Source organism: Arvicola amphibius, chromosome 10 (genome assembly GCF_903992535.2).
Source record: "Arvicola amphibius chromosome 10, mArvAmp1.2, whole genome shotgun sequence".
NCBI lineage: Eukaryota > Metazoa > Chordata > Mammalia > Rodentia > Cricetidae > Arvicola > Arvicola amphibius.
Window position 1 is genome coordinate 35647388 of NC_052056.1, and position 22636 is coordinate 35670023.

Sequence of the window (22636 nt, forward strand, 5' to 3'; positions counted from 1 at the left end):
GAAGTCTGCTGTAACAAGAGGTGCTATACTTCTCTCGGTGTTCAAGGATGCACTGGGCTGTTCCTTTTGAAGAAAAACATCCTCAAAAAATTGGAACAGTTTACTGCATTTAATACTCAGGTTAAATATTGGGCAGTAGTGGGGCTCTCAGGAAGCAGAGGAAGGCAGATCTCTGTAAGATCGAAGCAGGTACATAGGGAGTTTCAGGCCAGCCAAAGTGGTATAATGAGATCCTTTCTCAAAAGCAAAACATAAAAAAGACCGGGTTTTGGTTGATATATTTATTATTATTAGAAAAAAGCATCATGACTATATTGAAAGTTTTGAACATATACATACATGCATACACACACACACACACACACAATTTTGTCTCTTATGAAAGGTTTTCTTATTGGCTGATGTTGGCCATTAACCTAACATCTATCTATTCTTCATTGTTTATTTCTTTTCTTCTAGCCATTAATATTTATCCTTGACAACAGTGCTTTCTATAAGCACGATTTTCTAGATTATAGCTCAATTTTTACTTAAATACATACTCTCTGAAAATTTCTTCAAACTCAGAGTTTGTGATTACACTTGAGCAGTATTGTCACTTGCTTTTCCCTTCCTTTCAGTACCTTCTTCTCTCCTTTGTCATCAACACTCAGTGTTGTGGAGATGAGATTCGAAGGCATGCTGATCTAAGTCTTTCTAATTAGGCTGCTCTCATTTACAACAGTTCAGCCCTGTGCCCAGGTTACCCTGGAGTTATATGCACCCAATTAAGGAACATTCAATTTGAGATCTCTATGCCTTTGAGTATGAATGGTAAGTCTCCATAATTGAGTTTGATCCAGCTGCTCATTCAGCTGAGGTGAATGTAGTCTTCTGGGGCACTAGAGTATCATTTAGGAAATTATCTCATCCAGCACACTAAATTCGCCTCACATGGGTGAACAGTTTCCTTCCAGGGAGTAGTTTCTTTTCCCCACTTCTGCACTGGCCCAACATTATTGATGCTTTGGGGTTATTTGTATGACACAGTACTTACCCATAGACCCAGACAATAATGCTGAACCATTTTGTATGAGAGCACACATACAAGTCCAAAGGGAAAGGAAAAAGCTGATTATTTTGTTGTTTTATAATCAAATAGGAAGAATACATCACGATTCTCTATACTCAAAACTGTAAAAAGAAAAGGGCTGACAAATCCACCATAATACAATAAAATGATTTCACTCCTTAAACTTTTCAGTAAACAAGCATCTTTTTTTAAACCTTCAGTGCAACATAAAATGAGCCTATTTAAATAGCAATGAAATTGAATGGAATGCATAGAAAGCAGCACTTTTCACTGTAAATATAATCGTTCGCTTTTAACTGTGTCCTATTATAGCTATTAACACTTCAGACATTTATGGGTTCTGTTCTTGAAAATGAGCTTCCAGAGTATGAAGCAGTTGTCATGGTGCCACAGGTTGTTAGAGGATGCTTAGAAGGTAGTTGGGTGCCCAGAGTCTATGCAGAAGTAAAATTCTGGCATACTGCTTCCTATGTTTTCCTTTATACAAAAATATCAGAGCTGTTTCTATAGCACCGTCCTTTATCCAAGACACCATATGTGCTCTCAACTTCTAGCAGAGCATTTCAACAAAATATCCAGATTCAAATCCTTGCCAGATTTTGAAGGGTGATGCAAAGCATGATTGATAGGTGAGCTGGGATCTAATGATGTAGTCAAAAAGTGTGTTGAAATTAACTTTGAAGAATGGATCATCAGGAATATTTTTCATGCTGAGCAACACCTGCTAGCTTTCCTGTTGGGGACCATCCTTGGCAAAAACACATCTTGCCATGGTAGTGGCATGGAAATTTAGAAATATAAGTAAAGAATATGAAGATGCATAAAAAAGTAGAAGAGAAACCATAGAAAAGTACCAGGAGGGCATTTCAGTGAATACTGAAATCGTCCACATTCAATTTTTTATATGCTATAAAAGGGAGAATACATTTGTTAACTGAGCAACTTCAAACTCTCTGATCATCACATTTTTGGGCCTCCACATGTTCCCCTCACCTTTCTCTACACTATGTCCTTGAATCACCTCTAGCAGGATTCTTTTCAAACAGGATGTTCTGGGAGTCTCATGTTGAAGTCAGTCTACTAGGCTTTCAAGGAGGGCCCAAGGGTAAGCCCAGTGGCAAAGCAGGAAGGAGCAAAGATGGTGAGTGGAGGTATTGTTTCAGTATGCCCAGTAAACATGGCTGAAAATATTAAGATGCTGGCTGCTTTGATTCTGTTCCCACTTCTCCATTTTCCATCAGGAATGAGTGTTAGCTCAGATTGGATCGGAAAGTTAAATTAATATAGTCCTTAATGGTATCAAGCTTTAAAATAGAAAGCTACAGTAAAACTTTTAAAGTGCATTAAAGTATGTAATATCCAACTCTTTTCAAGACCATTTCACATTATGATCTTAGATGAAGCAGAGCATAGCACACCATTGTTTCCTGTCTGCCAAACAGACACAAGCAGAGCAACTTCAGGCTTCCATCTAGAGTGAGGCCCCTGGAAAGTCAAAGCTCATTCAGTCACACTCCTCACAGACTAGAATCTTTTCTACTGTGCCTACCCCTCATCCGAGTGCTTTCCAGTCAAAACCTTCTTCCTTCCCCTTATGCACACAAACAAGAGAGGGCACATATGCAAAGCAGAGGGAAGTACAGGCAGGGTGTGTGTGAAAACCTCTTATTAGCTGAATGTGTGACTTACTGTCCCCGCCTCTGTCTGGGAATACAAGAACAACACATTAGCTGGTGAGTGTGGCTTCATGTCATTTTTTTGTGACTTCAGTGATATTCTAACTTGGCCAACCGCTTGCATGAATTTGTTATTTGACCTTTAAAAACCGATATCAAATCACCAGTAACAGTGCCACAAAGAGCACAGGCAAGTTTTGTAAGTCCCATTTTGTCAACTGCATGCATAGCCCAATGTTTCATGCCTTATAGCCAAGTTCTGATGAAAGTATAAAAATGAGACGCTTCTGCAAATAATTTAAAATAAGATGTGTCATGAACAAGAAATAACTCTACTACAATGAAAAATGTGTTACTTGTAAGTGAAAATAAGAAACCACTGAAAGTGGCGGTCGTAAGTCCTTTTGTGACTACTCTGTGCCAGGTCCATTACAAACACCATATCATTTAATTGTCTTCATAGTATAGTATTTCCTCCATACTATTAAAAGGAAAAGTAAGACTCAGAGAGTTTCAAGGGTTTGCATGAAATCATGTGCAATCTACTGCACAATAAAACTGTGACTCTAGATGTCTCTAGGTTCAGGATCTACACTCTTTCCAGAGGTGGTGTTTCAACGTCGTATCTGGACAGCAAAGCCAAGCCATGGGTATTTGCTTTGTAGAAGGGGTATTTGATGCATACAAATAACTATGGGTACATATAGAGTAAAATGGGAAGGATTTTGAAGCAATTCTATTGTCCTGAGTTTGTACTCAAGCTCAAGAATTTGAGATGGAATGAAGTTAATTAAAGGCACATGATGAGACCAGAACTGTGAAAACAGGCATCCATCTCAACGTAAGCACCCTGCAGGGCATAGGCAAGAGTGGGGAAGCAGATTCCACATGCTGACCTCAAGCAGACAGTATCTACTTAAGAAAGCACATATGCCCTTGCTTCTGCCAAGGCACTATCATAATGATCCCAGTCTGTCACACAGGTGTCCCAGCAAAAGACAGAATGTCCTATTAGGGCCAACTTGGTCTTAGTCTCTGTTGGCAGTTCCAATTGTTTATAAAATGATTGTGTTCCATGATTGTTTTTATGTCATTCAGTGTTCATCATAGTGATGATTAATTCCATTTATCCTGTCACACATTTCTGCCAAACGCATGCCAATTTAGTGCCATCTAACCTGAAAGACCTAACACTGTAAAAATGGTTTAATAGTCTTAAACAAGAAATGATTGTATACATAACACATTTGTTTGTGGCTAATGCTAACAAGCATTTCCTCATATCTGGGGATAAATCTAAATACCCACATTCTTTTTTAAACTTTGTATACCGGAGCAACTATGGCACGTATGTAGCAAGAGGGTACAGATGAGCCATGATGACCAGTCTGGTCTGCAGCCTCCTTTGAATGTTATGCAGGAACAGGTACAAAGGCAGCCTGCCTCCTGAACTCTTTTCTTGTGTGCTAAATGTGTAAGCCTTGTGGTAATAAAGTGGCAGATAAACCAACAGTTCATAAATATTAAAGCATAGTGCACTTTGACTACCAAGCTAAAGAGATCTAGCTCCCTTACATGCTGATAAATTCTGTTTAACAATCCTTGGCTGACGCCTTGGCATCTGAGGTTTAGAAACCCCCTCCATTTTTTTAAAGGGCATAAAACTGTGAGCCTAGAAGACAACAACTGGGTAAGAATATGTCGACCAAGGCATCATGGGGCTCAGTCAGAAGGACATACTTTCCAAATTCATTAACCTCTTCATTACTTCCCAGATTGTTTCTTAGGACATTTAAACTTAAGAACCCAAGTCCCTCCCCAGTTCCTATACACTAGGAACATTTTTCATGAGCATTTAAAATAGAAAAATATGAGCATCATTAAACTCTGATAATTATACATATTTTGAGGCTATGTATATTATGAAAGTATTCATAGCTCTGAAAGCTCCAACATAAAGAAAAGTTAGTCTTTGGTTTCTTCAAAGTCAAACTGCTTGTGGACTATGTATACAATGATGATTTTGATTCAGCTTGATAAATATTATTGAACAAATGCAAGAGATGGTGTGTGGAGGACAACAGGAGATGTATGACCCAATCATCTCTATTAATATTTTTAGACTTATTAATTGTGTGTGTGTGTGTTTGTGTGTGTATGTGTGTGGGATGCCTTGAAAATCAAGGCACAGGTAATTATGGACTGCCTGATGTGTGTGCTGAGAATCAAACCTGGGTCCCTGGCAAGAGCATGATGCTTTCTTAATCTCTGAGCCCTCATTCTATCTCCTTACCCTTGTTAGTAAGGGTCACAACCCAGTGGGGTGGGCAAATGTTTAAGCCAGAGTGACTCGTTCATTACAAGTGGAGATGGGTGCCATTTGTTTTTTCAAAATATCTTCTAAACATTTAGAAGCTCTGTTAGTCAGAGCTTTTACCCTCAGCTCATCCAGATGCCTTTGTCACCAGCTGATTTACTTATTTACTGCACCTGGCAAGGCCCTAAAGGCATCTGAGCTTGGCACCACAAACTGAAAAATAAACACAGTAACTATGGTGATGTTGTGTCTCTGTTGCAGTATTTAAGATTATATAGAAGGCAAAGAGGCCTGCATAGACTGAATTCTTGCCAGATATATTTAAGCACACTCTCACAAAGGAAGTGATGCCTGCCAAGGAAAGAAAGGCATTGTAGGCGGGGGACACAGAACAGAGGGTGAAGAATAAAATGTGAGCTTCAGGTCATAGACTTTGGAAGGACAAGGGGGAAGAGGAAAGCATTGGCTCTGGACTTACCGAATCCTTCCTGTACACATAGACACTCCCAAACACACTTCACAATAAACCAATGTATTCATTCTTACTGGCTCCCAATCACCCTACATTAATAAGCTAATAAAGATGAAACTCAAAGTTCTGCCTGGCTTCAGACACAGCAATTTTTACTACATAGTTTGGTATACCTATTAGCAGATAGGAAATTTATTCAGGTCACTTATCTGGTAATTAATTTCCCTTGGTCTACTAAATATAAATTAAACCACTGGACATTAACCCCACCAGGGGAAAATTTAAAAATCATTCAAAGAAACAAATGGAAAAACATTAAGTGAACAAATTATTTCAGAATAAAAGAAACATGGTAAGGTTTTCTGGCCCAACTTTATCACTTTCTCAGTAAGAAAACTAAGGCATTAAATATTTTCTTTTAAAATATTTTAGATATAGATAAAATACATTTTTAAGAAGAGTCTTAAATAGCTTCAGTATCTTTTAATTCTCCTTATTAGTGCTGTAGTTAAACAAATCATATCAGTCCTCATTATATCATTTAAAATAACTGAGAAAAAGATAAAAATTCATTTAAAAATCACTGAAAAATAGCTGAAATTTAATGATATCATTTCCCTTTTGACTCCAATATTGTATTGCGAGTTAACCATTAAAAATGAACAAGGTTAGATATCTCTAAAATTTATATTGCTATGACATAAAGACTAAAAATGTCAAAAGCAATACAATATTATCTTGGTTTTTAATTTTAAAATGTTCTGAAGGATCTGCATTGAGATTAGGTGTGCAACTACAGAGGAAAATACTGTTTTACCTTCAGAAGTATTTCCATGAAAATGAACCAAATTATGTAATTGTAACTTTGGCTTAGATTAGAATTTTTCCCGAAAGCAATAGTGTCACAAGAATATTTTTCTTATTTGTTTTTAATTATATAGGAATACCAGAGCTCATACTTTAATGGGTATTGGCTGAATAAATGAATATGTCAGTAAATGAACAAAAGGAGAAATGAATGAGCGATTCATTCACAATTTTCCATATATTTTTGTTTTTTCCATTCCTTTGTTTATTTTATGTATATGGAATACAATTTATATTTTAGAATATAATAAACTTTAGAAACTTAGTTAAATTCACTTATCATTGGTCATAATTTTAAAATGATTTTTCTTTTTATTGATTCTTTTTCATACAATATATCCCAACCACAGTTTTCCCTCCCTCCACTGATCCCAGTTCCCCATACACACCTCTTCTCTTCCCCTGATGTACTCCTACTTGGTTTTCTTTCAGAAAAGAGCAGGCTTCCCAGGGATGTTAACTGAACATAACGTAACAAGATGCAATAAGACTAGGTACTATCACTCATGTCAAGGTTAGACTAGACAGCCCAGTAGAAGGAAAAGTGTCCCAAGAGCAGACAAAAGAGTCAGAGCAACCTCCACTCCCACTGTTAGAAGTCCCACAAAAGCACTGACCTAACAACTTATAATATATATACAAAGGACCTATGCATGTCAGTCTCATGCAGGCTCTATGATTGCCTATTCAATCTCTGTGAGCCCCTATGAGCCCTCCTTTATTGATTATGTAGACTGTGTTCTCCTGGTATCCTCAGCCCCTCTGGCTCTTACAATTTTTTCTCTCCTTCTGTGAGTTCCCCAAGCTTTTCCTAATGTTTGGCTATGGGTCTCTGTTTCTGCTCCTATCAACTCTTGGGTGAAACTTCTCTGATGATGATTGAGCTAGGCACCAATCTATAAGTATACCAGAATATCATTAGGAATCATTTTGTGGACTTTTTTTTTCTTTTGGTCACTTATATTTGGTATTACACTGGGCCTCTGACTCATCCAGCCTCTGGCTCCTAGCCACCCAGGCAGAGTCTGGCATGGGTTCCCTCTCAGTGTATGGGTCTCAAGTTGGACCAGTTATTGGTTGGCCACTCCACAAATTCTGTCACCATTGCCCTAGTATATCCTGCAGGCAGGACAAGTTGTAAATGGAGGGTTTCTTGGCTGAATTTCAGTCCCATCACTGAAAGCCTTGCCTGGTGATAGAAGATGCCCAGATCAGGTTCCCTATCCTCTATTACTTGAAGTCCAAGCTAGGGCTACCAAGACCAAAAAAGAAAAGCATAGTTTGTACTCACTCATAAGTGGATACTAGCTGTTAAGTAATGGATATCCATACTATTATCCATAGACTCAGCAGAGCTAAGTAAGAAGGAGGGCTCTAGGCAGGTTGCATGTATTTCCCTGGGAAGGAAGGAGGAAAGTTTCCATATTCTAAGCCTAACCAAAAATTAACCTCCCTTCAGAGAAAATAATTTGGCCTAGAAAGCAATTGGGCATGCAAGTTCTTTAGATCCTTAGGAGTTTCTTGCCTAAGAAAAGATGTGACATGCTTAATTTCTTCAATCTTATGTCTAAGTACTCAACTTACATTTATTGAAGCTATCCTCTGTATGCCTTCTGATCACAGTTACAGAAGACCAGTCTGGCTGGCCTCAAGTGCCACCAGAAGCATAAACCTTTCTATGGTGAAATGTATATAGGTTGAGCATCTCAACCTTCATGTATACCATCAGTGAAGGAACAAAATCAAAGGTCTCTAAAACCTAAGATTTTATTGTTCTGATGCTGTGCATAAAGATGGATCTTCTTCCTAGGGTCGTTCCTCTTCAGTCATGGTCTAAATTTATGAGTCTTCACTCACCTTCCTGGTTGTAATAAATTAGTAAATATTTTCCTTGACGTAAAAGTATATGACTTCCCACTTCTTAGAGGAAGAAAGAATGTGTGGTGCTATAAATTTCTATAACTGAGAAAGAGAATAGAGACATGTAGATGAGGAAACACAAGATCCAGACGCAATAAAAGGATGTTTATGTAGTCTAGTAAAGAAAGAACTAGTGTAGCTGGAGGGAGGAATATCTTCTATCTTGCTCAAGTAAAGAATCTTGAGCATTCAGATGTGGGTGTACCTCAGTGAAAACAAAACTTGGGATAGCATTTGGTTTAGCAGTTCCATTTACATAGTGAAGGTGTTCTAACTGTAGAACAGAAACACATTCATTAATCCAAAACCCAGTCATAAGGTGACATCTAAGAGGCAGCTACACTGCTCCTATCATGAGTAATCGTGATAAGTAGAGGATCCCTCCTGATGATCACAGACTCACTCCTCAGCTCTACTAATTTCGTTCATATCTAATCAGCAAGCATCTTTGAGCTACAAGTGTCTGCTGTATGGATTGTGCTTATCTATTTGTCATAGATACAAATTACTTCATTGTGTTATTATATTATAATGCTTATTCTAAAATACATAACATAGAGTCAGGTTTGGTGGTGCACACTTTTAATCCCAGCACTTTGGAGGCAGTTAGACAAGCAGATCTTTGTGAGTTGGAGGCCAGACTGGGTTGAAAGAAAGAGAGAGAGGGAGAGAGATACACACACACACACACACACACACACAGAGAGAGAGAGAGAGAGAGAGAGAGAGAGAGAGAGAGAGAGAGAGAGAGAGAGAGAGAGAGAAATAGAGACAGAGACAGAGAGACAGAGAGAGAGGGAAGGAGGAAGGGAGGAAGAAAAAAGGAAGGAGCGAACGAATGAAGGAATAAGAAAGGAAAGAAAAATGGAAGGAAGGATATAAAAGTAGATTTTAATAATTTAAGATCTAACTTCATTCATTTTATTTTGACAATATAATAGCAATACACAGAGGTACATATAACATGCCACTTATTTGTAACTATTTGTTATTAGTAAATCCTTATTTTTATATTTGTTAACATGTATAGTCTCTTCTATTTATATCTGATTACTTAATGCTTCCTTGTCATAATATAGTTGATAAAGAATTCATTTCAAGAGCTGAAAAGTATGGACACTCCATACTATGCTTGCCCCTTGGGCTTTATTACTTCTCCTAACATGTATATGTGGTTGAAAACACCTATATAGGAGTAACACATTCTTTTAGGATCATTACAAAATGCTGTATTGTTGCCACATGCATGGGAATATGTTTCTTAAGCTCAATTCTGGAGTGCTCGTCTTTAAGTCAGCATTTTGGATTTCTTCACCTAGATCGTGATGATTGCTTGCAAAACTGTCACTTAGCAAAAGTACTCTGAAGGAACTGCATCACAAACGATTGTCTTACTGTTTAACATATTAGCATAAAAAATAAATGACTGGCATGTAGTGTTTAAAGACAGATTTTAATTTTGTATTAAGGATTTATGAAAGTACATGGAGGGAGGAGTCAGAAAATTTCATCAATATTTTTCTCTATTTCCTTCCTTAAGCGGCTTTTTTAAAATTAATATTATAATAGTGAGATGATAGCACTGCCTTATATATTTGAGGATTTGCTTCAATTAAATCCTGAAAATGAGCCCTAGGAGGTGTTATCCCTTGTCATTTTCATTTTAGAAATGAAGAATTGGAAGCTCAGAGTTCTCTGCCACTGTGTTATTTTTACACAAATACCCAGTGACACCTAATTTTTAATGCAAAGTTGTTCCAGAGACATTGCTGCAATATCAATTTAGAAATGAGATTTTGTTTCATAGAGTTTGTACCAAATATGTTTTAATTATTGAAAATAGTTACTCTGCAGGCCAGCTAACTTTCAGGTATAAAAACATAAGTAACTCTCAATTATGTTATCAAGTCAGATGTTAGATGCAGGCCATGTCAACTTGGCCATTTTTCGGTGTTGCCCCATTATATACACTAGTAGAAAACAACATTTATAATGGTTTTGAGAATTTCATACATGAGTATTGTATCATATCATCTGTGCCCCTCTGTCTTCCCATCCAACTCCTCTACTCTGCACCTTGACACTGTCTCAAATCCAGAGTACATTTAGTAGTAATGTGTAATGTACATGTGTAATGTTGACCACTTGAGATTGAATAACTTGTTAGAATGTTGGCCCCTGGAGAAGACTGTGTCCCTCTTTCGGCAGCCATTAATAACCCATAGCTATTCACCTAGGGGTGGCATCCTGTGAGCTTTCCCCATATGTGGTTGCAAATCAGTCAGTCTTGTCATTATGCAGGTCTAATTTTGGTAACTATATTTTTGAGATTTCTTGGGTGTAGCTTCCCTGTCATATATGGAAGATATACTCTTCTAACAGACATCTTGGTCTTTTGACTCTTACAATCTTTCTGCCTCCTCTTCTGTAATAATTATCCTTCCTACAGCATAATGTTTTACAGTGGATGCTGCTAGCCTATAGAGACAGAGTTTTCCTTTTGATGGTAGTACATTATATATTGCAAGGCCCTAACCCTCTATATTAAGCACCAATAATGACTTCACCATCCTAATTTATGATGTCGTAAGTGTGCATGTGCCACTGACCCTGAGATCCACTGTTCTAATGAAAGACTCAAGATACTAACAAGCCAGAAATGCAAGTATTCATGTTATAAATATTTAATAAATGCTTACTCTACTGAGTATAACTAAAATCGAAACGTTCAAATAATTGACAACTCTCCTGCTTTAGATTTTGGACATTTCAACTTTAGATATAAAATAAATTATTAATATGTTCCACAATTAAAAAAATAAAAGTCAAGAGTATGAGCAACTAAAGCAATTGACTGAACCTGTTAAAAACATTTCATATCAAACCTGTGTTAGTGACTTCTAGTGTGGCGGTGGCAACATTCAAAGAAAAAAAATTAAAGACAGGAGTGATTTATTTGGGTTCAAAGATTTCAGCATAGCTCCATGTTCTCAGACAGAATGTCCTGTTAACTGGAACATATGGCAGAGGCTATTCTTTATCTGTTGGTGTATAGAAAACAGAGAGAGACAGCAAAGGTCCAAGGATACGATATCCCCCAAGGACTTGCTCCAAGCGATCCCATTCCTCCAGTTAAGTGCCACCTGCTAAAATATCTAGAAAGTTGCCTAATAACCCCACCAGCAAGGAACAGGCTGGTGAAAACAAACACCTGTGGGGGCATTGTATATCCCATCTATACCAAGTCCTTAAATTTGATTCCCTATGAGTGAAGAGACATGATAAAGTGTGGTTATCACATAATGCCTGATTTCAGCGGAATATGTATCCATGCACAGCACTTTTAGAGGGTTCTATTAGCTTTTACATAAGGTGACAGTACTTTAAGAAACAGATACTGCAATAAATGAAAGACCTTTTTAACCATGGTAAAGAAACAGAAAAAAAAAGCCATCATGAAAGGTGCAGTGTTTAGAAAAATGAAAGTTGCTATTAGATATGACAGCTGTCACAACAGCACACAGTAATAAATGTAATCATAGGAATGAAGTAATGTTTGTATTTAGTTCTTTTCAAGGAGTTAAAATAATGAGCATCTTTTCTAAATTGGTAGTTTTCTATGGTGTTGTCAAAAGTAGTAAAGACGAGACAACATCTTGAAATGTGCAGTCTATTTACACTGCTCGGAAGCCCTGCTCTAGACAGTCTTGTTCTAAGTGGCTTCTGTGCTGGTTTCATTTATATCTTTTTATTTGTTGTTCTGTGTGAATAAGTTATTCTTTTTCTTGAGGTCTAACATACATGAACCAGTCTTTCTATTATTGAGGTTTAATAAATCCATTGTCAGCTAAAATGAACTGTTTTAGTTTTCATGACATATAATAAAATCTGTGCTTCTTACAATATTTTTCTGTTATAACAATATGATTTCTTTTGTGGCCTTAAATAAAATGTTATGTGCATATATAAGATAACACCCACCTGGCATCAAGTGAAATGGCACCATTAGTGACTATGTTGTCCAGCGATGATGAAGTACACTGCGGAACAGAAAATACATTTGGGGGGGAGACCTTACACACAGGAGCTATTTGTGATCCATGATGAATATGCTAGGCAGTCACAAGAAAAAAAAACATGTTTTTCACTGTTCTTTGAAGTTTTAACAGAGTACTCTCGGGTCTACTCCTGGATACTTTCTTTTTGGTGCAGCATGGGTTTCAGATCCTATTGGGACAATATTTTTATCATTCTTCATCTTTATCATTCATGTAGATGTGGATAATGCAAATGATGTGACATGTATTCACATCTGCCTCACGATTCCACAGTCTGACTCTTGGAATTAAATGCAGATATGGAAATTTTGAACTGAGTGTAGTAGTGTATAACTTATAATACCAGTACTAGAGAGACAGAGGCCGAGTGGGTTTCTATGAATTCGAAGCCAACCTGATCTGAAAGAGTTCCAGTCAGGCCAGCCAATGTTGCATAGGAAGCTCCTTCTCAGACAAAGAGGGAGAGAGAGAGAGAGAGAGAGAGAGAGAGAGAGAGAGAGAGAGAGAGAGAGAGAGAGAGAGAGAGAGGTTTTATTATAGTATAGTATTCTGCTGCTTTTAAATCTTTAATAATAGATAATGAATCAAGAAGGAACCTGAATGGAATCGATAATGCCTCTGCACTTGTGTGACAATCCCGTAGCTTGGTCTCTCAGTAAAGTTTCTAGCAATGAGAGCAGGACCTCTCCCTGTGCTTAGCTGGCTTTTGGTAACCTGTTCCCCATGCTGGATTACCTGGACAGAAGGAGAAGAGCTTGGTCCTGCCCCAACTTGATGTGCCATGCTTTGTGCAAGCCCATGGGAGGTCTACCACTTTCTGAATTGAGAGGGGAGAGGAGCAGTTGGGAAGGGGGTATACGGGAAAGTGGAGGGGATGGGAAAAGAGGAGGGAGGGAAAACTGGTTGGTTAGTATGTAAAATAAATGGAAAAATATGTTAGTTAAATAAAATTAAAAAGAAAAAAAAGAACGTGGAAGAAGAAACCTTTTACTCTTTGCCTGCTTGCTCGTGCTGGCAAGTTTATTCCTTCACGGATATTACAGCCTATTTCTTTGGGATTCTGGTATATACTGAAGACCAACTGATACATCTAGCCTTGTGGATGGAACAATTACTGGATTCTTGGACCTTCCATTATACACAGCTATTTTACTAGCTGGACTGTTGAGCACAGCCTGTAAGAAGACATTTTTAAAAATCCAATATATATGTAAATACATACACACACAAACACACACACACACACATTCTACAAGTTCTGTTTCCTTAGAGAACCTTGACTAATATACACAGAATTTATTTATATAAAAAAATTATAGCTAGCTAAGTGGAGCTTTCTTTCTTTAAAATGTAATAGAATTGTCTTAAATTTTTGAGAAGTATATCCCAAATACTTGAATTTTAGAACTAAAACATAAATGAGATTTGAAATGAGATTTGTTTTCATTAGTGACTATAAGTTTAATTGCATGTAAACAATTACTAAATTTTCCATGAATTTTTTAATTAACAACATTTTTTTTATTTCTTCCAAGGATCCTTCCCAGCAATTGGCATGGAAGCCTTCTGCCCCAGCTTCCTGAGGGCTGGGTTTCTAAACAGCATCCAGGCCCCACATCCAGTGACAGCGGGAGGATCTCTGCCCCCTAGGATTCCTGCTGGTAGGTATCCCAAGAACACTCCTCCACCACCATAGTGAGCAATAGAACTCTTCTCACAGCTTAGAGAGAATAATGCAAACTGAATACTTCTCAAAGGCATGGGGAATAAATGCCAGTGGCTCTTTGCAATGTAGGAAAAACATCTGTGATACCTAGTGCTGTGAAGTAAAATCAAAATGGGTAAAAGGCTTGCACCCCAAGTGCCCACTTAGCATACAGTTTGCATAAGCAAGAACAAGAGTGACCTTGCTGCTTGGAATGGACCACAAAAGAGAACTGAAAACTCAGTACACTGACAGAAAGAGGAATTGGACAAGTCTATAGAGATCTAATTAAGGTTCCATTTCACTAAAGGAAAATGATTTGAAGAAAAGCCAAAAACTAAAAACAACTTGGAAGAAAATTTTGAGATTAAAATTCAAACCAGATTTGGTGATGCATGCCTGTAATTTCAGCACTTGGGAGACAGAGGCAGGTGGATCTCTGTGAGTTTAAGATCAGCCTGGTCTACAAAGTAAGTTCCAGGACAGCCAGGGCTATTATATAGAAAAGGACTGTCTCTAAATACCAAAAAAAGGAAAGAAAAAGAAATTGAAATTCAGTCCTCTCAGAAATAGTAAACTGACAAGAAATATGAAATAATATAGCATATCTCACATTCTAAGCCTCAATTTCAGAATTTAGTAAAAATTTTCATGAGATATTCATTTATCACTAATCATAAATCCTTTCTTTCTATCATTCAGTGAAGTCTAGAGCTGTCATCCTTCACCATAGCCAATGATGCAGACCTACTTTGCACTTATGTGAATGGTGACTCAACTTTTTACATAAAAATTCTTGTGTGTTTATCATAACTAACAGCAACGGTATAGATTATGCTAATGCTGTAGGTGTATTCCAGGGGATAGTAGAGGATAATAGATAGAGGAGCATATGGCACAGCTAAATTTTTAAAAGTTCCAAGATATACATTTGTTTGGTTTTCTTAGTGCCGACTGTCCTTGTAATTATTCTGATATTTTCCTCTTACCATCTAATTAATCTTGATATATAAAAATCAGCGAGCAGTTAATAGGCTTTGATGTCATTTTCTTTTTTGTTGTCAGGTGATGCTGTGCCTAGAGACTTTAGGACTGACAGTGCTATTGATAAAAGTAGGAACCAAAGCAATGCAAGTTAAAGGACTCGTAATTGTAATTCTGATGGTGCTCTACCCCTTATGTCCTGAGAAATAGAACGGTGAGGATGACATAGGGAAATTTTACTGTCATTGCCAAAGACAAAGGGGAAAAGTCCTACATCAACTAAACTATATTCATAACTAATGACTGGTAACATAGAAAAATTATAATTCTCACCTCAAATAGAATGGGAAATAGTTTAATATGGAAAGAACTCTGAGTGGCCTTGACCCAGGACTGCATATTAAGTTGCTCAAAAACCATGTTCCAACAAGGACAGTGATGAAATAGTTTCTCTTAAGGTTTATTTTATGTATATGAATGTTTTCAATATATATACATATTTATACATATATATGTATGTATACACACACACGTCAATGCACCTCAGGAGTGCCTGCTGCCCAAAGAGGGTTATGAATGCCGTGTGGATACTGAGAACTAAACCAAGGTCCTCTGCAGCAAGAGCAAGTGCTTTTAAACTCTAAGCCATTTCTCCAGCCCCTCCTGAAGTTTTATAGTCAGAAAACAAAGAAAGTCCTCAATCAAGACACTTTTTAAATGCATCAGTGGAAGCACTGAGCAGGCAGCTAGAGTTAAATGGAAACTGCCATAGGCCTCTCATATTATCTGACAGTGTTCTTGGGTTTTAGGTTGGTAGAAGGTAAGGATCTGTTTTCTCTCCCAGAGGATTCATCTCAGTTCATGAATATTAGTTCACACACAACATGAACAATAAAGAGTCATTGGCTAAGATAACTCAAAGTATTTTATTTCAACTTCCAACATCCAACTTCTCTAAAGTTATAATGAGTCAATCAGCTCTGTAAATTGTTCAGTGTATGTGTGGTTTCTCTCTGGACTATTTTTAAAATGAAGCTTTAGTTTATATAACTAATACATCACAGGTTAGAGTTGAGTAGATAAACATAATTGGTAGTTTAGTAGTTTAGTCCTTAATATTAGTGGTAATCTGGTAAGTGTAGATATATTTGACAAAATGACATTATGAAGTTCAATAATGATCTGAATTATTCAGCATTACTAGCAAAAAATTGAAATAGCCCTTGTCATTTAGCCATTGAGAATGACAGAAGGAAGATGATCTTTCTACAACATAAACACAAAAACTCGCTTCCAGAGCAGAATCTGAGAGCCCCCAGTGCTCTATTCTTCTAGGCTTTAAGCCAAATTTGCCTCCAGCTTTCATAGGAGGAAAAAAAAAACTCCACTCCGTTTTCATGACTTACATACAAATCAGGTGAAACAAAATTGCTGCATGAAACATTTATAGATCTCAACTTGTTCCTGTTCCTTCTAGCTGAAATTAACTCGGCTCACTTTTCCTGACTCATAACCCTCTCATAAATGATCCCTGTACATTTTCTTACCTTACAGCTAAGACTGTCGCATTTTCAAAGGTGATTTGTATTTTCTCTCAGTCCACTCTGGCTAATTTCCTTCATAGTCTTGAGTTAAGAGGAATATTGCAGTCATCACGTGAAGATTTTTTGTTTCACATATTTAATACCTTGAAGAATTCCCCTGTCATGTAATATCTAACCAGATGTTCCTTCGTTGTTAGGATATCAAACCAAGGACAGGAAGCAATGTCCCTTTCCCATAGCTACCAGGACACTCCCAGAAACAGCTGAAGTCTAGTGCCTGCTGGGTATCTACTAAGTGATTATATGCCACATAACCTGTCATTCTCTCAATACATTTCCCATGCCAGTGAAGAATTAGGAGACCTGCCTGTTCTATGACTAATGCTAATTAGTTCCTGTTAATCATATTTAAATGAGACGCGCAGCTATGTTATATGTGGAAGGATTGTACTGATCTTTTGTTTTGCATCACATCCTGCTGTGAAGTGGCAATATTTCTACTGCGGCATTTACTTGTAACACAGAACTTCAATCATAGGACAGTCACTAGATCACGAGATCCAGGGAATAGACAAGCTTGTCATTATTTGTGTAAAAACCGTCAATCATTTGTGAATTTCTTATTTCTAGAAAGGTCATTTGAAAGGTTTGTTTTTCTGAGTCCACTGGAATATTTTGACTAATGCTCAATAGCAAGCATGTGGCAGCAAATGGGACTTTTTAATGGGTAAGTTCAGAAAACCAAATGGGCGTTGGAAATCTCCCTAATATTTCCTCTGTGAGTAGTCTTAGCAACAGATGCTACTGGAGAGCATCTCAGTTTGTCTGTCTGTACCATAAGAACGATTCCTCTCCTCATTTGCCTGTGAGAGTCTCTTCATTGTGTGACATGTGTGAGGGTCCAAGAAAATGGCCAATTTGCTTAGACTCTTTCTTTGCCTACCTGGAACTGGAAAACAGTGAACACACGGTGATTCCAAAACCAGATGTGTGGTTTCTAGGCATATAGTTAGTAATATTTAATATCACTTTGTTTGTTTTCATAGAAAGAGACTTTAATCATTCTTAAATTCAAAGATGCAAACCTTTCTATGTCTGCACTCCTGCCCTTGGATAGCCATAGTAGCAACAGGGTTCACTGCCCAACTTTGTATAAGTCGCTAACATTCCAACACTGTGATTTTCGCAACAAAAGATACACGGTGCTGAATAAATACTACAATTTTTCCACAGCCTATTTAACAAATATCATGATTTTCCTTTCTATGATTCATGTGAAATACTGTCTGATATGGAGCTAGGGAAATATTGTATGTATTATTATTCAGTCTAAAGTATATAGTTTAGGTGTTAAAATTAGACTAGGAGAGTTTGAAGTAGCAGAAGTCTCATGCCTGGTGATGTTGATGTTCTTGGCTCTGGACCTGTACAGAGAATGCAGAAAAGAAATAAGATGAATGATTATGACTAGGTGACAGGTTTGGGTGTAGTAGACAATATGTTAAGGAAATCTAACATTTTGTTTGAACTCACTGCACCATGGGAAATCAACAGTGGAAAAGTATACATTAAATTTTAAAGGTGAACAAACAGCAGTTCAGAATAATCAAATTAAAACATTTGGTCTCCATATTTTCAGGCATGCTAAAGAGGGTGGGAAATGACTTTGATCTGAAACATTCCAAACCCAACCACTTACACAACTACTACTAAACCAACACCTACTATAAATTGTTCTCCTGATGATAATTATTAAATTAATTTTCCAAAGTGCATACAAAAATTGACTTAATAGAATATCATTCTACTTAGTATGAAAACTCCTTACAGGATATACTTTATATGTAGGAGAGCCCCAGGATGAAAAACTCCTATTATTCTTTTTTTTTTCATTCTCATGGTTTATTTTTTTTTTATATTTAAAAATTTCCATCTCCTTCCCTCCTCCTCTCCCTCCCTCCGCTCCTCCTCCCCCTTCCCGCCCCTCCTTCTCCCCCTTCCCTCCCCTTCCCTCCACCCATACCTCCCCTCCCTCCCTCTCAAGGCCAAGGAGCCATCAGGGTTCCCCGCTCTATGCTAAAACTCCTATTATTCTATTGAGGTGTATTTCCGCTGTATATTTTGCAGTTGTAAATATTGCCAATTACCCGGGATGAATTATGGGTGAATGTGTCAGTGTGCGTGCTTAGATCAAGAGCTGAAGGGAACTGTAAAAACAAAGCAAAAAAAAAATCCAAATAAGCCACTCAAATGTAGTACAGTAAAAAGACACCCCTTTTTCTGTAGCACGAGGTTCCAGTGTTTTCCTTCCTTGCTATCCTCATGACTTCAACCCTGTACCCACTTCAGCCCCTACTCAAGAGTTGTTGGTCACTCTTTTCTAAAGAACTCTCCTTCCCTAAAGTTTTTATAGCTTCAAGCTTCAAAAGAAAAGACAGAAGCATGGTATCAAAGAAGAAGGGAAACAAAGTTACAGATCAGGCAGAACAAGGCAGGCAAGCATGATTTCTACCACCTCTGGTGAGAGAAGCACTGAGGAACAGGGTCACACAAAGAAGGACAGTAAACCCAGGCAGCCAAAGCCTGAAGAAGGCAACACCTGTGACTACAGTGCTAAGATTTTAAAAGAAAATGCCCCTTTAGAATACTTACAACATTGGTAGCGCTAGGTCAAATATTTGCAACATTGGCAGTTCTAGGTAAGATATTTGCAACATTGATAGTGCTAAGTTTGAGGGGTTGATTTGTTTGGTTGGTTGGTTGCTTGCTTGCTTTCTCGAGACTGTTTCTATGTAGCTTTGGAGCCTGTCCTGGAACTAGCTCTTGTAGACCAGGTTGGCCTCGAACTCACAGAGATCCACGTGCCTCTGCCTCCAGAGTCCTGGGATTTGGGATGTATTTTATAACCAATCAAAAACCAGATCAATAGCCGGGCGGTGGTGGCGCACGCCTTTAATCCCAGCACTCGGGAGGCAGAGGCAGGCGGATCTCTGGGAGTTCGAGGCCAGCCTGGTCTACAAGAGCTAGTTCCAGGCCAGGCTCTAAAAAAGCTGCAGAGAAACCCTGTCTCGAAAAACCAAAAAAAAAAAAAAAAAAAACCAGATCAAGATCCAGATTGTATTTAGTCAGCTTGCTTATTCTTCAAACTCAGTGGGCTTAAAAGAGCAGGCACATACTTTGGTTCTTGGACTTACCTAAGGAAAAGCACTCCTAAGGTAGGGAAACGTTTTAAAATTAAGGAAGACAAGTTCAAAATAGCATTTGGAATTTTATGAAGTCAGAATAGAAACAAACAGTGAATTACAGATGTTATTAAAACCTGCAAATCTTACACTTGAGAAACTTGAATATGGGTTATGAAATGAAAGAATCCTCTGGACAGGTCACATGATCTTGTGATACAAGGCACAGATTCAGATTCCTCACAGCTGTACTTCGGTTCTTTTCTTTTCTTTTTTTTTTGGGGGGGGGCGGGGGGTAAGAGTCATCTTTTGTAGCATAACTGAAAATATGGCAGTTCTTTAGCCATGCCTAACACCGAAAGTTAGCAGAAGGCTATAGATTCTCTTCCCTAAGAAGATGGGCATACATTCTGTAAGTTTCAGGGTGTCACTGAACAGACTGAAACTCAGAAAGGAAGTAGGTGTCCAGTTCTGCTTTCAAGGGCCTGCTCAGAGTGAGAAGTGAGCAAAATCGCCATTATATAGACTGATGGTACCTAAGAAAAGGAAGAAAGCAACTGCGCAGTGCATTTGATAGCAAACTCTTGAACATGCTCTGAGCGTTTTCTTAACTGCCAGAAAGACATAAAAAATCTTAAAAGAGCCTTTAAATAAATCTCACGTCCATTTATGTGTGTCTATTCACAATCTTTAAAAAGTGTTAGCCTTTGACCTTGGCTAAGCCTTCTTATTAACATAAAAGCTTCTTTTTATCTTACTATCATTTGAATAAGTTTGAATCTTAAAAATATAAATCTTAAATAACTACTTAAAGTCTCACTAAAAATGTACCCAGCACCTAGAGATCTTGTTTATTATTATAGATTAGATGCCATTTATTTTAGTTCTATTTAAAGATGTGCTCAATTCTTTTGAAGGATTTGTCAAAAAAATCATTTTCTTCTTACAAAGAAAATTCTAAACAGCCTTACACCGTTTGCTAATTTAGCTGAGTCTCCATGTGAATCAGCGTTTAATCTTGGCACTGAGTGGGGTTATTTTGTGGGTATGTTTTCTCCCTAATTAGGAACACCAAAGGGTCCTGGCTGCTTCAGTACCTCTTTGCCTCTAGAGAGCAGTTCCCTCGGGGTGAAATTCATGCCCTGTTGGGCAGCTGGGCCATTTAAGAACATGAGTAAGAGAGACACCAGCCGTGGAACAAATACATCTCCATTCAGCACTCAATCTTTGGCTTAGTAGGGCAAAGCACAGTGGAAACCACACTCTGACACAATGTGGGCTTTTCACGGTTCTTTTCACAGGCGGTTTGCGGGGAGTGCACTTAGCTAAACTGAACTTCAAGAAAGAAAACTTAAACATCTTGTAAAACTTGCAGCAAAGGTTCGGATATAAATAGTAACTTCTCAGCGTGGGAAGAAGGTAGTCAGTGATCTAACTATGTATATTGCATTTAGCAATTGTCTTCATATTAGAATTAAAAGTTCATCTCATTCTAATTGTCTGTGTAGATGGTGCAAGTAGGGATCTGAGTCTGTTCGGCACTTGCCAAAGTGTCCCAGGATCTTGTTGAAAGATCCAGTTTCTTATGTCAAAGGGCAATGAGCTGAACAAGAAGCACATGACTAGACATAAAAATAAAGGGAGAATAAAAGAAAGAAAGAAAGAAAGGAAGGAAGGAAGGAAGGAAGGAAGGAAGGAAGAAAGAAAGAAAGAAAGAAAGAAAGAAAGAAAGAAAGAAAGAAAGAAAGACACTATTCATGATAAGAGTGAGCTAGAAAATTGAGGGAAACTCCATGCAGGAATTATACTGCCACTTATTTATTTTTTAAAGATTTATTTATTTATTTATTATATATACAATATTCTGCCTGCATGTATCCCTGTGGGCCAGAAGAGGGCACCAAATCTTATTACAGATGGTTATGAGCCACAAGTGGTTGCTGGGAATTGAACTTAGAACCTCTGGAAGCAATGCTCATCCTCTGAGCTATCTCTCCAGCACCATTTATAGGTCATCCACAGAGCACCCTAACCACAAAGACAGCCAACAATTAGAAATTAGGGGATTGTACTAAACAGAGCACTCTCAAAAGAGGAAACAGAAATGGTCAAGAATGTTCAGCATCCTTAGCCATCAGGAAAATGCAATCTAAAACTACCTTAAGAGTTTATCTTACCCGACAGAATGGCTAAGAGCAATAAAACAAATAACAAATGATGATGTAGATTTGGGGACATGAAATCAAGGGACACTTATTCATTATTGGTGAGCATACAAACTGGTGTAGCCACTGTGGATATCAGTGTAGACGCATTTCAAAAAATCTACCACATGGTACAGCAATACCGCTCCCAGGAACATCACAAAGGACTTTGTATCCTAGTACAGAGATATGCTTTGCCATCCATGCTCAGTTTTGTTCAATGTACAGTAGCCGGAATAGGAAACAACCAATATGTCTACCAACTGATGAATGGATAATGAAATATGACTCATAGATACAAGAGAATAGTATTCAGCTGAAAAGAAATAGTGAAACTCATAAGTAAGGCAAAGTCACCAGGTCCAGAACAACAAATTAGCTTTGAATCTTTAGATAAATATATTTAAAGTACTCATAGACAGCAAGAAATTAATAAAACATCACTGTTGTGGAAATTTCAAGGAAATAAAGAATGCAGGTAGTGTGAAGGGGGGATGGATAAAGGCACAGGACGGGTTAGGGTGGATAGTGGGAGGACAGGCAGGGTGGATGATGGAGTATGGAGAAGGATCACTGACACTGGATATTAATTTCAGGGTAGTTTTCTCCAGGCTCTATTCTTCCATACCGGGATA

At 37.8% G+C, this 22636-nt stretch overlaps 1 protein-coding gene across 1 annotated transcript in view; it reads left to right on the forward strand.

Annotated features, from left to right (window-relative positions):
- Epha6 (EPH receptor A6) overlaps positions 1-22636 on the forward strand; it is a 917349-nt gene that overhangs the window by 732471 nt on the left and 162242 nt on the right. Inside the window, exon 12 of the mRNA XM_038345322.1 lies at positions 13918-14043. Within this exon, the coding sequence (XP_038201250.1) occupies positions 13918-14043 (126 nt within the window). The remainder of the gene's footprint in view (positions 1-13917; positions 14044-22636) is intronic.